At 36.7% G+C, this 20,379-nt stretch overlaps 1 protein-coding gene across 2 annotated transcripts; it reads right to left on the bottom strand.

The window, feature by feature from the left end:
* Window positions 1-607: 607 nt before the first annotated feature.
* Window positions 608-19,346, bottom strand: LOC139116787 (beta,beta-carotene 15,15'-dioxygenase-like). Of its 2 annotated transcripts, XM_070679565.1 has the most exons (9): window positions 17,284-19,346; window positions 15,551-16,289; window positions 8,269-8,669; window positions 7,381-7,519; window positions 6,708-7,162; window positions 5,735-5,843; window positions 3,073-3,158; window positions 1,824-1,938; window positions 608-865 (listed from the first exon to the last, which is right to left on the bottom strand). In XM_070679565.1, exons 3-9 carry the CDS (start codon window positions 8,485-8,487, stop codon window positions 714-716), a joined length of 1,275 nt encoding a protein of 424 aa, XP_070535666.1. In that variant the 5' UTR covers window positions 8,488-8,669; window positions 15,551-16,289; window positions 17,284-19,346; the 3' UTR covers window positions 608-713. The 2 variants fall into 2 exon arrangements, with proteins under 2 accessions (XP_070535666.1, XP_070535583.1); XM_070679482.1 differs by lacking the exon at window positions 15,551-16,289 and having other exon boundaries at window positions 17,284-17,468.
* Between the last annotated feature and the right edge of the window lie 1,033 nt (window positions 19,347-20,379).

Raw genomic sequence — 20,379 nt, 5'->3', positions numbered from 1 at the left:
TTGGATAAAAAGACTACATCAATTGGCAATAGAGACTAACCACTTAGTTGAAATGACTACATCAATTGGCCAAGATATATCGAGTAGCTAGTAATGATACATCCCGTTGCTATCAAAGCAACATCTTGCTAACTAGTTTACATCACTCGGTTACCAACTGTACTTCAAGCAGTTACTAAGGAACAATCAATTGGCTACAACGTCAACATAACTTGACTACCATCCACATGAATTGGTTGCAAGACATTGATTCAACTCTAGTTTTTACTCATTTCCCAGTGAAATGTACGATTATCAAAATATCACTCAAGGACGAGCATTTTCCACTGCCTTGACAGGCATGGATTGACAAATTAATATGGTGATGAAATCATCTTCTTCCTTCTAACCTAGCCACCTTCATCAAAGTGAAGATTTTGTTACTTGAACGTAACCAAACTCAAAAGGTGTGGCATACGCTCTGAAAAGCCTGCGTTTCTTCTGTCATAATGTCTGGGGTAAATTTCCAGGTATTATTATTATTATTATTATTATTATTATTATTATTATTGACTTCATGCAGAGTCTGATAAAATATACGTAAGCATTGACAGAAAGTATTATGATACAGGTTGAATTCACTAAAAGCATTTTAATAAAATTTGCCACTTAGATTCATGTGTAGTCTACATCACATGGTCTTCCATCCGTATTTGAAGGGTGTAACATGTCAATTATTTATGTTTGATGAACATGGTGTGCAAAGCGAATGCCATAGCCACAGAAACTTCAGCTCTGGCGATTTCTTCAAACGTCCTGGCGTCTAAAATCAGCAAATACGGCGGCATATCATTCCGCGATGACAGGATACAGGATATCAATACGCCTGCAAAAAGTAATTAAAAATCACAAGTGAGGGCCAACAATGAAATAAGAAAGTTGGCAATGTTGTCACACTGAGCAATATAAAACAGGGCAAATCCAAACCTAGTACCTGGACTTTAAGACATATGGCAGATCAAACACAATGGGTATCATGAAACAAACGACCAAAATGAGTGCCAACAACTGAAGGGCTCCAATCAGAACAGAGCTACCAACTGAAGGGCTCCAATCAGAACAGAGCTAACAACTGCAGGGCTCCAATCAGAACAGAGCTACCAACTGAAGGGCTCCAATCAGAACAGTGTAACAGTAAACTATGGCTATGGCCTTCGCTTTGCACACCATGTTCATCAAATATAACTCCATTCTGTTTCAGAGGGAAACCATACAGCGTTATATCTCCGTGGTAATCACATTCATGCACTGCATAACATATCATCTGTTGAATGCCATCTATAGGGAAGTCACCTCTCTTATGTGGTTAACGGTTCATGTTTGTGCTACTGTTTACGAAATGAAATATCACGACTTCAATGTCAACATAAGTGTGATATTGAAGTTTGCTATTTCTAAGATCTTTATCCATATTAAGAATTTACCGTACTACCTACGTAACAAGCAATGTCACAAGCATCCCTCTAACGATTACACCTCCAGACACAGGTCAATTTCATGTTCCTTAGAGTGGACACTCCTCACAGATCTGATTGTACGTTATCATCAAAGACAAACGAAATGATGTCATCTTTTCTTTTGTTTTGTTTTGCTTGTCAAAGCATCGTACAAATGGAATTTGCTTTATGTGAAATCGATGGAACTTTGCCTCGGCTTGTCTGCCGGTATATTGGTCAGATGATTTTCTGACAGTGTCATTATTCATGGTGTTTACGGTGACCATAACGTCAGGGATTGTGCTTGATTGGTTTCTTTGTTTTCATAAATGCAGGAATTCTAATTACCATCGTCTTCACTGCTTGGTTCTGGCGCGGTAACGAAGGCAACTTCTCCTGGATAATGATATTTAGTGTCTTTCCATTCTTTACAGCTTTTGGTCTCAAAATCAACCTTTATTAGCTATAAAGAAAGCAAGGCATTATTGTGTTATCGCAGATCATGCAGACTCTCTTACAAGGAAAGCCTTCAACTCCAAAAATCCTTTCTCTCAAGATTTATAAAATTAAAAAAATGTTCCCAAAATCGTGGCTTTTAAGTTTTACAGTGTTCATTTAATTTTTGAATGCTGAACGATCTGGCGTACTGCCAGAGCTAGCAGCAATAAGATTTTTTGTATTTTTGACAATAAGCGATGGTGACAAAAAGTTTTTAAAAGGCAACATCACAATCTGTCAGCACTATTTTTTTATATTGAGAATTGCTGTGTCGCCGAGATCTGAAATACGCTAAAGTGGAGGTTGTCAAAATAAATCGTTAACCGCTGAAAGATTGAACAGACGGATGACGTTTGTTGCACCTGCTGGATATCTTACGCCGATAAACTATCAGCTGTCAAGACAAATTGCGAACCTGAGCATACAAGACAGCAAAGTCAGATTTACAGTAAAAATAGGCCGACCAGCGGGAGATACAATACTTGTTAAAAAGCAGAGAATAAAAACTGTAATAGTAAAAACAAATACAGTAAAATACTGACCGACCAGCGGGAATTGAAACACTTGCAAATCGCAGAGACTATAACACATAGACGTTTCGGGTTCAACCCTTCGTCAGTACTCTATACCCGAAACGTCTATGTGTTTTAGTCTCTGCGATTTGCAAGTTGCACTTTTTTTTCTCTGCTTTTTAAGAAGTATTGTATCTCCCGCTGGTCGGCCTATATTTAATGTATTCATTTTCACTTGCTGCAGTTTTATCCCTCTTTTGAGGTCGTTTGTAAAAGTCAGATTTATTTGATACTCGTATTTTTCATTGTCAACATTCAGCGAGTTCATGCTAGAATATTAGAAAGTATTTGTCCTTTTAATTAATGAATTCAAATGGTATTGAATTCCTTCAAAAACTAAATGACCTTAAAAGACAGCATAGCTGTATTCTGAATCGAATGACACCGATATCGGTCGTTGACAGAAATGTATCAGTAAATGTATCGATGACAACGTCTGCAAGATGAAATTATGACCATTGTTACACAATGTCTGATATGTTAACATGATAATTGACAAGCTGATTAGCCAATCAGTGAAGACCTACCGAATCAGCCGTAGGGCTCACGCCGTATGCATAGCGATACTTCCTTCCGTTATACTCTTCATAGTTTATAATAGGCAACTCTATACCTGCAAATTACAAGGACACGACATTTATTCATGTGAAGACATAGGTTTTTATAATTACTTAAGATTCTGTTCAAATGGAGTGGTGAACTACAGATCATTGATGTTATTGACCTAGAGAGTTTTCAACTTGTTGACAACGCGTATCCGCTTTAGTTTAACGTAACCCACAGGAGATAAAAGAGAAAAAAAAACATTGTTGCCAGTCCCTCATTTTTGGGTCTATGGTTGATGTCAGCATGGGCTCCAAAGCAATATGGTTTAGCAAAGATGGGGTAATGAAGATATAATGTCACTGAGTGTTTTTTCATCGTTCAATCCTGGTTTAGAATCAGTTTTAAAATTAGAATTACAATTAATAGAATTAGATGCCCCTTGCTATATAGGATCTAAAGGTATCAGTGTTCAGTTGTCAGTATTTCGAAGGTGAGGACGTATCGTGGATGAAACAGAGGAAAGAATTAGATCTCCTACATGAAGTTTTTGCAAAATTTACTTGTAAGTTGTCAAATAGCGTTAAATTATAGCTAAAGGGAACGACGGTGTGGTAAGTGTAATAATATGGGTGAGCGGAACAATTTGACATAAATAATTTAAAATTCAAAATTAGGTGCATATGCAAAAGCCCTCATTTCTCCTAGGCAGACAGTCTTCATACAAAAAAATGAAGTTATTGACAAGACGCATTCAACTATTCGTACAAAACTAGATTTGGTAGGAAATCCATGAATCACATTTTGGTGATCTTGTCCAGTTCTATTGTTAATGATCACAGCTATCTTTGTAACTGCGCCGAAATCGTCGTTTAATGCACACGATGGAGTCCACCAACGCATTCGTGGCACAACATGACGCGCGGGGTTTGCTTTACCCCGGCAGGAACGGGGAACTCTTCGTTCTATTCACGCTTGCATGTCATGGTCAAGTCGGTTTGCTTGATTACAGAGAGAATGTGTGGCAGGTGTGGTCACGGTCCTACAGGAACCGTGGTGTGGTCTTATTCAAGAAGTGCAGGGAGCCTTACACCGTGGTGTGATCTTATTCAAGAAGTGCAGGGAGTCTCACAAAAGTCGTGGCAACTTAATTTTACGAAAAAATGACAACCTACAGAATGTTTTCTGTCATGTCTCGCTTTTTTATGCTATTGCTCAGATTTACAAATGGAGTTGCGAAAGACAGATTTTGATGAATACCTTGTCCACAATCTTGCTAGATAATTAAATAGGTCCATGGAGGTAGGAAGGTCCCTTGCTACCCTCATGATTGATCCTGAATGGTATTGTTAACGAACGTGACGATTAATTCCATTGATCGCACTGTTCTGTTTATGTACGTGTGCATTCTACGTGAGGGTCTCGATTTAATACTAACTCTCCAGTAATATAAGTGCATGATTTGAACAAGACGACGTGCCAATATTATGAATTTATACACCTTGGTAACTTATGGTCATGTGACTACCACGACCATTTCCAAGAACATAGAAGAAGCAACCAAATAGCCGTAAGGTAGATGGTACAGAATTATGCACTCACTGAAACTCACAGGGACTATGATTGCCCATAAACATGAATCCAACATCAGGTAAACATCCCGGTGGTGTCACTGTCAGGGGAAATGGGTATCCATGCGTGTTCCTAAAATCACGGGGAAGGGAATGTTTTTTATTTCATATCACGGGTCCGTTGAAAATCGAGAAAAAAGGATAATTTTCCAAAAACCTAGCCTAAATAAAGAAAGGTTTGAAATATCCCAGGATATACCTATCAGACACTCAAACTTCACCAAAAGTTTCATTGTGCGCTTCCTATGCTTTGATCTGGTTTAAAACTGTGATTCGAAATCTTATGAATTTTATGAGTTTGACACCCCTGTTCCAAAGTTAAAAGTTTCTTTTAGACTCTGATGTGTTAATATATGTGAAAACAATATCATAATTCAGCATTGACCTGACTCTGATATTACGTCTCCCTCTCCTGGATTTTGTAAGTAAGAGGGTATTTTTTTATTTTCTCCCATATTTCTCAAAATAATGGAGTCTTTTGTTGAAAAATCCCAGATTAGGGGTATCTCGAAATTTTGTGGAACTAGCATGGATGCCCATGCTCTTTGAGAGTGTCACCGCCGGGGTAAACATTAACACGCTCTTGTTTTTACCAAGGTGAATAAATGTAAAAGACCTTGGCAGCATTCAAAAGTTGAGACCACATCTATCGACCACAATTCCTCGTGAATGGAGGAACTGTGGTTTGACTGTTAAGAATTATTGTTATGTAATTTACTTAAAGTCTGACCAAATGTAGTTGATATTGTGAACATCTAACCCAAATTTCAAATATTGGTTCAGCATATAAAATCTGTACAAGACAATGCCGATCTGTGAAAGTATTCAACTGTCAACGAGTGCAGTGTATCTAAGTTAATTCCAAACCGATCTGTCTTAGAGCTATATCGTGTACAAAGAGAGGGAGAAATAGCAACACAGACAGATATGGCTGTGGCATTAGCTATAGTGAGTAAACTTAGGAAACAGTGCAAGTTCATAAGTCGACCAACAATTTCTAATAAAGTAATCTAACCCGTATTTGTAATTGATTCCCATGTAAGGTAGACTTCCCCATTTTGTTGTAAGACTGCCGTTGACAATGTATATTCCAATCCCACAAGGTTGATGTCTACAGGGGTATCCTTAATGAGAGAGAGAGAGAGAGAGAGAGAGAGAGAGAGAGAGAGAGAGAGAGAGTGTGTGTTCAATAGACTTGATATTTTATATTTTCAAATTTGATCTGATAGTTTTCGAGTTTACAGAACGAAACTGTAACTCTCACTCCATTCACTTTTGATGGATTTTCACGCTCAATTTTCATGGAGTGACCGTATTTCATAGTGTGACCGAATTTCACGGAGTGACCGTATTTCATGGAGTGACCGTATTTCGAGTAGTTTTGGTTTGTCTTCAGGATTCTCCACAAGGGAGTTTTGAGGGATTGGCCGTTCTGCTTTCGAAACATTCCATTCATGTGTCAATAACAATACAAAACAATGAAATCTCACGACAATAGAATTATGTATTGTTATGTACATTGACCGCCCCTCTGTTTTTCTGAACTGTGGAGAACACTGGCCATTAAAACATATTATTCACTCCAAAATTCTTATCATATTATACTTAGACAACTGCTTATCGTACTCCTAAATCATGTCTACGTGACTAGTTTTCAACATTGTCACTTTTTTCTTGTTGACAAATGACAAGAATCCACTTGTCAATAATAACATGGTATATTTAAATAACATTATGCGATATGTTTGCAACTTGGGGCTACTTCTTGCCATTCAATATGCTTTAGGGATCGAGAAAAAAGAAAACGCTACTCGTTTACTCGAATAAAATATGAAAAATATTACTTCAAGTTATAGGTATTTACCAATTCAACTAAATGATTCTCTAAGTTCTAAGATTGCACCAATTTGATCATTTATTATCTGTCACGGGAAATTTCAAGGTAGAAATTACGCAAACTTTGAAACTAATGTGTTTGTTGCACTTACCTGATGAATATCAATTGGAATGGTATATCGTCTGACCCCAATGTCAAGTATCGGTTTTCTGTTTGTTTGCACTTTTTCTAACAATGTGGATTGTATGATTGTGATATCTGTGTGAGCTGACAAGTCGATAATAATGTGATTATTTTCTTCATAGGCATTCACGTGATGAAAACAGAAAAATCCGTCGGCAACGTATTTGATTTGTGATGGTTTACCAGAATGACGACTAATAATGTGAAATATTGCAGGGCTTTGTGGGTCAAATTCAAGGGCGCTGTTTATAGACTTCCCCATGAATTTTGCTGATGCAATTTTTAGAACATTAACGAACAATGGTTGCTCAAGAAATACAATGAAGTTAGCTGTAATTGCGAAACTGTGAAAGTACGAAGGGCGGAGTCGGTATCTCGTTGGAATGGAACACACTATGGTGGCGCTCTCCAATGCGTTGTGTCCTGTGAAAAATGAAACGAAGTGTATTAGTTGATTTAGTTGATATGGAAGACACATGTAATGAAGGCATTTCAAATGTGTTTCCTTTTTCGGATATTGTTGGTTCGCATGAACATATAAACCCATTATTTAGTATGTAGAAATTTACTGAACAGAAAAAAAAATTCAAAAATCCCGTCGCCTTTAATATTTCTAGTGTGTACTGGATGACGGTACTAACCTGTTTTTGGCTGAATTTTGATGATATTGTATGTAGTAGTGATACCAAATGAATATCCAACGTTATAAACAGTACCATCTGGTAGAGTGTGGGGGTGCGCAGATGCCGTGTTTATTGAGACGTACTGTGAGTAGTCCAACTAAACAGAAACAATATTTAATTAAAGTTAAATTTTAGTTTCAAGAAGTATATGTGTCCATGTCGATATTGGCATGGCATTTGCTAACAAGAAGATACTGACAGTACGTATTTACTGAAAATGGGCAAAATACGTTTCATTTCAGATTGTGCACGCTCGAGATATTAGTCTAAATTAGTCTAAATTTTATATCCATATCGGAATAGCATTATGAAATAGGTAGTTGCGTCACAAATATATAACGATCAGAGAAATGACACTTCATTTCATTTCAGAATTGTCAACTATTTATCTTTATCACTTCTTGCCCTTATTAGACAAGTATAACGCATGTCCACTGCTTCTTGTCTTCCATCGAATCTATATATTATTTGTCTTGCATTCTTCAACGTGGTTATACGTGAATGCGATTTTAAAACCGGATTTATTCTCAGTGTTAGTTCAAATTTGTCATGTCAATTACAGCACCTTCTTGTGGTTTTGTTTCATGCGAATGAATTTGAATGCACGCCCGGATCTTGTTACTGTCTGGTTCTGGCACTAGTCAATGTGTAAAGTCTTCCTTAACGCTTTGTCACTTTTTGTTCTTCATTGAATTTTTATCAACCAATTAAATTTCATGTTAGATAAAAATCGATGATAAAATGGGGCTTTTAAGTATAGAATCCTCGTCTGTGTTTTACATTTTTAGGTTTGGGACCGCACCGCGCTAATGTCAAGGAGAGATGTCAAAAGACTATCAAGTTTACCTTATCTCCTGTTTCCAAGGTAACAGGGTTAACTTTACGAAGATACTGGGACTCAGTACAGACATACAATTCGTCTGCTAGATTAAGCCAATTGATGTTACAATTATCTTCCAGTGTTGGCGGCTGAAAATACCAGAATAATCGCTGGAAAATAGTTTTACACGGATCAGGATATGACAAGGTTCCAAATTCACTGTAGAGGATTCGGTTTGCCTCCATATTGTTTTTGTAGACATCGCTGCGTAAGAATCGGCTTTGGTATGTGATTTTACCATCATGAATTTTAAAACGATGTAACAAAGCAAGTCCATCGAATGTGTGTTTGTAAGACTGGTTACCAACTTCAAACAACCCAGGTCCGTTCCTGAGGAAGCTGCCATTTAACCAGCTGGGTAAATTTCCTGAAATTAAGATGAAAATCACTTTAGGCTGCGTTCAAAAATGGTTCGGGGAGGCTGGAGGAATTCAGGGGGATTCGAAAATTTTGGGGATAGTAGAGGGGGGACTTTAAAATTTTGCTGTACCTGTAGGGGGGGACTTGTAACAGGGCAGAAGCTGCAACTGTTAATGATTTCTGCAATATTTCTATGCAATATATCAACTACAGTTTCTTGCTATCTCCCTACAGCATGCTCAAACACACACTATTCAGTTTGTCGACAAAGCCTGCATATATAAATATGTATTAGGTGATAATTTAATCAGAGTCCAGACTGACAGTCAGTTGTCAGTGATACAAACGCATGGTACACATACACAGGCTGTGATAGCAAGCTGAATACTGGACAGTTCAACATGCTGTATGGAGAAGAACAAGAACACAGTTGTATAAACTGAAAAAAAAATATTGCAAAAATTATCAAAGTTAATACCTACGGGCAGTGCTATCAGGTACAGCCCTGCTACTGCAGTGGCACTGTCACTGCATACCTGAACAGTGTCAGAGATAGCTCTGACCCTGGTGTACATGGTAGTTGAAGACAAAGTCTTGGTCAAACGACGCTCATGACAGTGAAACATACTTGTACAGAAGGTCAGGTCAGAGAGTAACACATGTAAGACAAGGAGACTTGAAAAATTATCGGGAATTTTTGAATTCTGGCATATGACTATAATCAAATATTAAAGAAAAAAGATGGGGTCAACATGCTTGATTTTCTAAATTTTCACATTCTTGTCATAAATTAATACAAAAGTAAAACTTTGAATGGTAAAGACTAAATGAAAAAATATATGACTAAATTTGCCATTATTACACCCAGAATTTCAGAGATTAGAACATTTATTTGATGGAATATTTTAACCCTCCAGTATTGTCAATTTCGAGTAGCATCTAATTCATATACGTCTTGTACTTTTGAAACGAATCTGGTAGGTCACTGCATGCCGAGTTTTTTTACAATATTGAAATTAGCCAGAATTCACAATTGGCATACTCTCTTATGATCGTCATTTTGTGTGCTCTTCGGCAGGTGCCATTGACCTGGCAAGAGTTGGATGAACTCAAGTTGCCTTAGTCCGATAAATCCAAAAAGTTCATCGATACGTTTAAAAATGAATCACTTTAAGAACTTGCCTAGGAATATTACTTTACAAACTGGTAATAACAGATAGTGGTTGAACACCTGTGAGTGGAACGGCGCAATACGTTTTTATTTTTTCGGCGCGTACATCCCTTACAAATATGTGGGCTTGTGATAGTTTAAGGGGAGGGGCTTGAAAAATTTTGATCATATAGAGGGGGGCATTTGGAAATTTTTTAGGGTATTGAGGGGGATTCTGAAAATAAAATTAGATTTCAATCGCGATTCCTCCAGCCCCCCCAATCGTTATTTGTGAACGCATGTTACAACCGATAACGTAGTAACTAACCGATAACGTAGCAAACCCGATAACGTAGTAAAAATTTACCGATAACGTAGTAAATCAACCGATAACGTAGTAATTTTTTCTAACCGATAACGTAGTAAAAATTTACCGATAACGTAGTAATTTTTCCTAACCGATAACGTATCAACAAATTTACCGATAGCGTATCAAATCAACTGACAATGTATTGGATCAAATGAATCATGGGAATATATTCTTAGGGATAGATGTATCCTCGATCGATCGATCAATCCATTGATCAATCGATAGATCGACCGATTGATCTATCGATGTACTGATATATAAATCGATCGATCTTTCTATCGACTGAATGATTTAATGAATTGATCGATTGCTTGACTAATAGAACGATTGTTGTGTGTGTGTATATATATATATATATATATATATATATATATATATATATATATATATCGATGGATAGATAGATAGATAGATCGATTGATAGTGTATCAAATCAACCAATAATGTGTCCAAGAGAACAATAACGTATCAAAGTAACCGATGACGTATTAAATCAACCAATTATGTATCAAGCCAACCAATAGCCAAGCCAAGTCAAGGAGTAAAGATTCCAATCAACTGAAAATGCACCAAGTCAACAAATAAATTATCAATCGACCGATAATATATTAATAAATGGAAAGTAACTGAATATTAATGAGTTTTGTATCTTTCGTTTTTATATATCGTCATTCAGTTTCACCTTCAGCGTTACAATCGTGATATTACTCAGACATCACGAATCGAATCTCATCAATTATGAAAATGGGAAATAATTAATAAATATTCCTGCAGGATAAATTCAAGATACAACACACATGTGAATGTCTTTATCGACACACTTTCTAAGTTGGTAGGACTTGGGAAAAAGTTTTCAACATGACCGATTATGAAATTTCGTTATTTACAACGTAAGTATATCAAAATGACAATAAGCTTACAATGTCACTCTCATTCTGGGACTGAATTACGGGTAAATCTTGACTCATTGTTCAATGGAATTGCTTATAATCAGTATTCATTAATTTTGCAAGTTACCCATGTAAGCAAGCCAAGTCAACAGATTTTGTAGACAACATATTGCTTTTTCATTCCTTTTTATCCTTTCTGTCGTGATTCACGTCAAGTCATATCTCATATGAATTAGGATTACGAAGACATCGCAAAATTATTGAGTATTATATTATAGAGCTGATAGAAAAAAACGCATAGGCCAATTAAAATAAAAAGTTTGTTTCTAATCCTCGCGCGCGTCAATTCAGACCCCCACGTCAACTTTTTTCTGCTCATGAGGAAATACAATTTTAAAAACCCGCAAAAATACGCGATGCATAACACAGTGCTGTATAAAACAGAACTGCAAACAAAATAACTGTAACATTCCATTCAGAACTGTACACATACGTCACTGTTATATTAAATTGACAAAACTGGGCTCTGCTGCACTAAAAGTCAACAGAACTGTTGCTATACAAAAATACTAAAGCAACACAGCTGTGCATATATTTCTGAGTGCATTCCTAAGTCGTTTTCATGTTTTTTGCGCGTTCTTGTTGGTTGAAGAATAAAAAAATTGAGGAGAAAAGAAACCCGCGTCACCGCATCATTTTTGCAACATGTGTAAGATGAGAAACGAGCTTTTTATTTTTCTGGGCCTTACCAGAGTTCACTCATACATTTATATTGCAGGTTCCTGCATATTAATCACTGATATGGTTACCTTTTTCAAATACACCCGATGGAGATTTTCAATAACACGAAAAATCGTCAATTGTACGAATGACTCATTAATGTTCTTTGGTTAATCACTAATACGCAGTTACTTCTATCGGTGACGTATACAATATGTGTCGAAATTTGCGATGTTGGCTGTCGGTGATTGCGGTACTTATACTATCTCTTTGAATTTAACCCAACCAGAACTAAACTGTATAGCTACTATAGCAAGACTAGAAACAACTTCCAAAACCTATTCCAGTAGTTTAACAACATTAAGGTAAAGGGCGACGAATTCGGACGCGCACACGCTTTAGAACATTCTGCGCAGATTTAACTCCAGCCTGCCGCAAATGGGTTATTTTAGCGCATGTATTTAACATCACCTGTCATTGTTGAAATTGCGCTTTTACCTAATTTTTTGACCCAGTCTCTTAGAAATAAATGTAACCTTTAACCTTGTCATATTTTGACCCCCTAGGAAGCTGGTTTTTATTCAATATGAGCGCAAAATTAACATTTCTCTCCCATTTACATGGCGCATATTACCCATTCACCTGGAGATATTGTAAAAAGTAGCGAGGTGACACCCTTTTATTAAAAGTGTAAACTAAATGGTATTATGTCAGGATTTTATTCGCCAAGTTTGGTCAAAATGACACCATTCAAAGCGACAGGAAGAAAGTTCGAAAATTATGTAGTGATATAATTTCGATATCGTCATTTTGTAATCGATACTTATGTTGAAATTTCTTTACAAACATCATGAAAACTATACATTCGATAGATATGGATCTTAATTCTTGGTATTTATTAAAATTAACTCATTTGCTAAGCGTTTTATAATTGCTTTCTTTAGTTTAAGTGAATTATATCATTTTTATTTATTTCTAACGACGCCATTTTAACGTCCGTTTCCATGGAAACGAGCGTGGTGACCCCCATTTTTTATTTCATTTTTGCACTTGCACAACTTCCAAGAAAATTTGTGCAAAGTTTCAAGAAAATGACACCACAACCTAATTTTGACGTAATTCGTAGTACTTAACCATAAGATCAACTTAGTCGTTGGTCAATAGATGTATAGATAGATCTATAGATCGATTTGTTATCACATTGTCTTTTACTCAATTTTGTTTTCTACGATTCATTTTTTCCGTTTAGATTAAATTGTTACAAATTTCTGCAGCAAATCAATCGTGCTTCGACTGTTTTAATAGTAGTAGTACGAACGACTAAGTTTATCTAAATGTTGTTAAACTATAGAAATTGGTTTGGGAAGTTGTTTCTAGTCTTGCTATAGTAGCTATACAGTTTAATTGAAGTTGGGTAAAATTCAAAGAGATAGTACAAGTACTGATGAAACAAAGGCAGGGAATGAGCGGTTGTTGGTTTACACAGAGAAGCCTATCAAGATAGAAAACTACTACGTGTATATGTATTCAGACAGAAAGTATTGTTCGTTGTGATAACAAGATTAGGAACAACTTTCCAACCCCATTCCAGAAGTGTAGCAACATTTAGATCAAATTAGTCGTTCGTACTGCAACAAAAGATATACAGACAAATCGTGGGAATACTCTGCTTCGCATATAAATGTGATTATCACAAAACATTTTTTAGCAAAGTAATCGGACCAGTTACAAAACGGAAGACCCTTTTTTCCTTCGGGACTGTTTTTTGGCTCTAGCAGACCAATAGCAATACCGCAATCGCCGACAGCCAATATCGCAAATTTCGCACACATATTGGATATGTCAGCGATAGAAGTAACTGCGTATAAGTGATTAACCAAAGAATATTAATGATTTATTCGTACAATTGACGATATTTCATGTTATTGAAAATCTCCATCTGGCGTATTTGAAAAACGTAAGCATATCAGTGATTGATATGCAGGAACCTAATATAAATGTATGATTGAACTCTGGTAAGGCCAAGAAAAATAAAAAGTTTGTTTCTCATCCTAGACATATTGCAAAAATGATGCGGTGACGCGGTTTCTTTTTCTTCTCAATTTTTTTATTCTTCAACCTTCAAGAACGCAAAACATGAAAACGACATAAGAATGCACGCAGAAAGAAATGCACAGCTGTGTTGCTTTAGTATTTTTGTATAGCAACAGTTCTGCGGTTTGACTTTTAGTTGAGCAATGCAGTTTTGTCAAATTAATATAACAGTGACATGTGTATAGTTCTGAATGAAATGCTAGGGTCAGTTATTTTGTTTACAGTTATGTTTTATAAGCACTGTGTTATGCAATATCGTCGTGTACTTTTGTGGGTTTTTTTTTCATTTTTTCCCGGTGACCAGAAAAAAAGTTGACACGGCGGGTCTGAATTGACTCGCGCGAGGATGAGAAACAAACTTTTTTATTTTTCTTGGCCTAAGCGCTTTTTTTTCTATCAGCACTATACGACTACACAAAAATTTTGCGATGTCTTAGTAATCCTACTTAAAATAAGATGTGACGACGTGAATCACGACAAAAAGGATACTAGGCGCTCTATGAATATTGTTATCTTATCTATCTTCTTTCAAAGTTACATTTTAATGTGCTAGTAGACAGCTACAACACAATGCTGCTTCTCAAGTTTGCAGAAATAACTTGAGAGAGTACTCAATTATTTTAAGGACTGGTGTACAAGTAATATTAATGATGTCTGCAAAGCCGACCTTCTCTTTGATTTGTCCAAGTCAGATTCTACCTTTCAAAGACTAGTCTGTAAAGCCTGCTTTTAACCTTTTCTGAGTTGTAATTATTTTATCCTTTTTGTGAATTTCGTTGCTTATTTGTCCTTGTTTTTGCCTTTGTTTTACTTTGTTCTTTGTTTTTTAGGGGTTTATATTTTTGTATAGTTGATTTTTACGGTGCCTGTAAATGGCCTCTGGCCACCATGGAGATATCTCGCTTGTACCTCCATGCTATAACCATGGCGATATCTCGCTTGTACCTCCATGCTATAACCATGGAGATATCTCGCTTGTACCTATAACCATGGAGATATCTTGCTTGTACCTCAATGCTATAACCATGGAGATATCTCGCTTGTACCTATAACCATGGAGATATCTCGCTTGTACCCCCATGATATAACCATGGAGATATCTCGCTTGTACCCCCATGATATAACCAAACGATGCAATGTCACAGAAAACACTATTAGAAAAATGCAACACTTAGCGTATTGTTTAAGCCGCTAAAGTTGCTATATTCTTTCACGTATAGACCCGTTTCCATGATTACGCTCGCCTTCAGCAGCAATTAATTTCAGGGTTATTGGAAGTTACGCCACTTTTTGTCTCGTGCCTATTGTTTGAACCTTGATGCTTACTTTCGACACTGGACAGTTTACCAGGCAAGTCTCTGCATTAATTGTGCATTCCAATTATCAGTACTTTTTTACACAAAATACCAGCAGTGTCCGGGATTACTGGGTATAAGCACACGTGGATAGAGGGACTGTGGTACAAGTACTGTTTTTCGACAAAGAAACTGTCCACTATTGATAAACGCATACAACAGAAGTGCCCGCTGCCTGTTAACCAATACAAGGGAGAAAATTCAATTGAAGCTTCACAAAATAAACTAAACTAATAAACTAGACATTAGAATTAAACCGTAAAAAATAACATTTCATAATGATGTACTTGGTGATGTAGGGCTACTTACACCAATCAGACATGACAATCTCTTCAACAGTATCACAATCTCTCATCTTGTACGGAGCGCTTACGTTGATTAAACTGAGAACTGAAGACTGATCGATTGATTCAGCGGACGACATACAACTCCGGCCATAATTTGGCGTGCTGCAGTTGGCTCAACACGAGCCCATGCAGTTCCGTAGCACAACAAAACACTGTCAAACACTCGACAGAGACAGCAGTGATGTGGACCATTGCGCTGTTATCTTCTGCATCGTCCACAATTACCAGTAACTAAAATATTCCAAATCCCAGTCAATATCCGTCCAGTTAATTTCAGAAGAATGGTCTACCATGATAATGGTGAATTGAATAAACAATGTCTGCATTTGCCGCTACTGAAATATTAGGACTGCGACTGTATGTGATTTAGTTGCACCCGCAAATTTGATTAATCGCAAGTACCCAATCACGCCCAATGTCGCACGTATTTGTCTATGCATATATTCACGTGTCCAGCTGTGCTAGTTTTGGGTTTTGAATCTCCATTGTTCCTGATAAAAGAGTTACGTAACTTCCATAGTACAGCCTTACCAAAAGTAAGTTTTTCGCAGTCATAGTACTTGAGTTTAGCGGGAAAAAGCGGCGACTTTTTGACGTGGCAATCAGGTAATCGTTCTGTGAGACCCGAAGAAGAGGCATATTTCTTGTAAATCTCCTCGTACTCATACTTTAACAACCACTAAACAACGGTAGTGTTCGGACTTTAAAAAATGGGAAAGACGAAAGAAAAATCAGTTTAAAAGAGAATACTATTAATGGCGACAAGCGACGAGTGGAATCCTTTTCACTTGAAATCGTGTCCAAATTAGAGAGAAAATACGAGGCAATACCGCCATTGTGAATCTAGATGGATTAGAGGAAATGCCTCTTTTTGAATCTAGATGGATTTAGAAGAAACAGAGATATTAAACTATAATAGAATCAGATCAAAGGAAATTTATTCGACAAAGAAAGGGTGAATTGACATGTTACATAAATGAAATAGAAGGAAATATTGTGACACTATTACTATATATTTCTTGAGCAACAATTTGCAATAGTATGTCTGAGCTGGTGACTAAGACAGTATACTAGTAAGTCTCGAAAGAAATCAAATGAAAAATATTGACAATGAACCCGACTGTGCTTTTGTTTTCTGTAGGTATGTTCTTATTTTTCACCATTAGGATCTATTGTCGGGTTTCTGGACCAGTAAATCCCACTGCTCCATAAACACGAACTCACAATGGATTCCGGTTATTAGAACACACTGTGTTATTCATTGTTACTGCATACAGGCGTCGTTAGGCCTTTTCAGATAATTGGACCCCGCAGAGAACATTTACTTGTTATCATCCAGTACAATATAGATCATTAAGGGCTTCCATAATTGAAAAACATGCTAACCTTGAAGCAGGTTTATCATTGCACATAAACCTGCAATTTAATAATCCATTTCACGTTGGCAATTGCTGCTCAAACCGTGAGAATTCCTTCATATGATAAATGTAATGATAAATCAAAATTTGAATTAACATATGCTATAGGACTTGACACAGTGTTGTAGAGTTCGACGTTTTAGCTGTAACGCTCAATGCTAAAGCTACGTGTCTTAAATCACAGCTATTGACTAGGGATGCATCAACATATAGTTCCTCGTCATATACAAATTGAACAACAGACACAGAAAGTCTATACATGAAGAAGATGACTTACCTGTCAGCTTGGTTTCAATAGGTTCAGGATGTTCCAAACGAACAGATCGAAAAATGTTTGTAAGACGAGACTCGGTGTCCGGTGACGCTGTCATGCTGTGCAATCTCTGCGATGCGTAACCGTCACTTGGGTATTGGTAGAATTGATCTGAATGTGTCAGGCATGCTGCTTTATACGGCCACAGAGAAATTCATTGCGCATGTCAGACAAGTAAGTGACTGTTTATGTACGCAAATATTAACAGCCAAAGTCCGCAAAAGTGAATCTACGGCCATTATAAGGAATGTAAATACATGTATTAAAATATTACTTATTTTCCTGAAAAAATCTCATGTTTCATTTGTACATTTGACAAATAAAGAGTATTGAAAAAATATAAGACAGTGTGAGCGATCCAAGACATACATCTGTTCAAATGTAATTCGTACCCGGATGTAATTAAAATGTATATAAGCTGAAGAGCTGCCGCTCATCCTGTCTGAGTCTATTGGCATTGCGATCATCAAAGTACTGCTGTGTCCATATCACTAGCGACAAATAAATCTGTTTACTATTTGGCAATTTTTGAGGAACAAACCGTATATCAACATGTCTAAAATCATACAGATACTACAGACATACACTGAACCACAAACTTTGGAAATTTCTGTCCCAATGTCAACACTTCTTAATGGCTCTACATCAATGCTTATGTCATGCTGTAGTTCTGTGCCATATCAATGATTTTACCAGATAGAGGAACCAAAACGGCAAATAAATACTGTAAATAAAACTTTTGTATATAATACGAGATCAAAATCGTGCAAGTCGAAAAGATTTTACTATACAGAAGTAATAAAATATTGTACATAAAAAACCGTTAGAGCATGGCAAAAAGTGACATATATTCTTAAACACTCGTCCGATTATAAAAAAAACTTCAGATTCCAACAATTATAGCCTAACGTTGGCCACCATTGTTCCATCAAATCTGTAACCATGTCAAATCGATTGCCGATCAGAGAATAGAGTGACCTTTGATTGAGTGATTGTTAACTTTTATCGGGCGTACCTTAACGGTTATTATCTGTCAGTAAACAACATTAAACGGTTAATAGCTTTGTTTATGTGTTAAAGTCGACGTTTAAGTACGTGTAGGTTCAACAAAATGTATACTCATTTCGAGTACATCAAGTAATTAACAGATTAAAGTTGTTTGCGAACAGATTTCGACTATGTACGTGTATTGTTTAACTCTACAGTGGCGTGCAAGTATCCCATTGCCAAAAGGTATTATTTGTATATCGATGATAAAGTTATCTACAAATCTGACAATTCAAGTCTGACCACGATCCCAGAAATGTGCCCATTGTTTGTTGTTTCAAGACTAATGACCGAGTTGTCGTTCAAAGATTTGTAAAAATAATACTAATTCTGGGATTTCAAATATCAGAAAAACTCTATCCACTGTAAGTTTATACGATATAATTACGATCGACCTCTGACAAAGGAATTAAGGTACCGATCAGGATCGCATATGCTTTCGATATCTGAAGCATACACACCAGGTTGTCGGTAGTGATTAGCGCTTTATACCTGTAACATAGCACCATCGTGGCCGAAAAGCGATATTTTAATTTCGTGTGTCTGATTCCTCTTCTAATTCACACACTTTTATCTAGTCACAGAGATCCTACAGAAATGTATTCTTTAAATGAATTGTGATCACACCATGGAATTTCCCATTCTCTCTTGTGTTCTCTCAATTTAATGAACGGTTAATCACTGGTATTTCCTTATCTCCTACTCGTAAGATCATGGCCTTTAAGCAGTGGCCACGTGGTGGACGATACACGATCTGTTATTTTCTGGCTTTTGGTGTATAATTGTATAAACTGTTATGCTTTAATACTTTTAGCTTACACAAGGTACGAAGCTATCTTCGAACCATAAGTTTAACTCAGAAATCACGGAGCGAGTTACACTCACCCATCGCTTGAATATCCAGCGTTCCTACACAATCATTAGGTAATAGAAGATGATACTCACATCTATTCCTAGTCTTGGTTCAAGTCGGTGAATTTCTAAAAAATAAAATAATTTTTACTAGTTTCTCCTGTGTCTCTCCTATTTCATACAATATTGTTTATCGAGAAACGTATTACAGCAGTAGTAAAGTAAGCGTGTACTTTTGGGATGGAGTAAGAATTTTACACCCATTTTATTCATTTATCTACATGAAGCGAAGAAAAATTAACCATCCATGTAACTAAAGTATGACCCTGACCTATATACGAACTCACGCATGCGCGGCGCAGCCTGAACTAAGCGGGAAATTCCCTTCTGAGCATGTTTATACACGTTCCGAAGGTGGGAAGGTGGGAAATTCCGTGTGAGTCAACCGGGTCATCAAACTAGCCTATATAAAGGAGCTGTGTTGTCAGTCCGGCCGGGGAGTCTAGCTGATGTTGAACACGAAGTTCCTATCGGTACGAACTTGTTCACCCGATAGATAAAATTTTAGTAATTTCCTCTGAACTTAAAATATGACGAAAGACCATTACTTCAAACAAAATGAGACGTTTCAGATGAATGGTACTGATATCTAAAGTGTTCACTCTTTTATCTTTACGTACAAATGTAGTTCCTAAGTCGTTCTCTATTCTATTCCCACCAACAAAACATTCAATACTCATTTCCCCTCCCCGATCTTTATCAATACTTATAATAATATCACAAGTTGTTCTGTTATCTGTTTTCATAGCATAATATCCAACCAAATCATCATACTCGTCTCCTGTAGCTAACTTTACACATCTAATGAGAACCGTACCATGTTGAAGTATTTTCATATTATCAGTCATCTGTTGATTTATTGTCTGTAAAGTGAGAACAGCTGCCTCATCACCGTCACTTTTCAGACCCAGTTTCTTTAAAGTTGTGTCCCAAAATAATCTAACTGGAACTCCGCTAGCTGTATACGAGCAATAGACCCCCTCCCCCTCATTTATCCACCTTCTTAGTGTATTATCTGCCTTCATTATTGTATTAAGAGGACTAATTTTAAGGTGAATCGGTATACCAAGAAGTGCAATGTATGGATTCGTAGGAGTAAGC

Source organism: Ptychodera flava, chromosome 1 (genome assembly GCF_041260155.1).
Source record: "Ptychodera flava strain L36383 chromosome 1, AS_Pfla_20210202, whole genome shotgun sequence".
Lineage (NCBI taxonomy): Eukaryota > Metazoa > Hemichordata > Enteropneusta > Ptychoderidae > Ptychodera > Ptychodera flava.
The sequence above is the reverse complement of the archived record's forward strand: the minus strand, read 5'-3'. Positions and strand labels throughout refer to the sequence as shown.

Excerpts from the sequence above, each read along its gene's own strand:
- LOC139116787 (XM_070679482.1), bottom strand. The coding sequence starts at position 17,377 with ATGACAGCGTCACCGGACACCGAGTCTCGTCTTACAAACATTTTTCGA. Across the intron at positions 7,163-7,380 it reads CAAAATTCAGCCAAAAACAG|GACACAACGCATTGGAGAGC; the intron begins GTTAGTACCGTC and ends CATTTTTCACAG. Across the intron at positions 3,159-5,734 it reads GGAATCAATTACAAATACGG|GTATAGAGTTGCCTATTATA; the intron begins GTTAGATTACTT and ends TGTAATTTGCAG.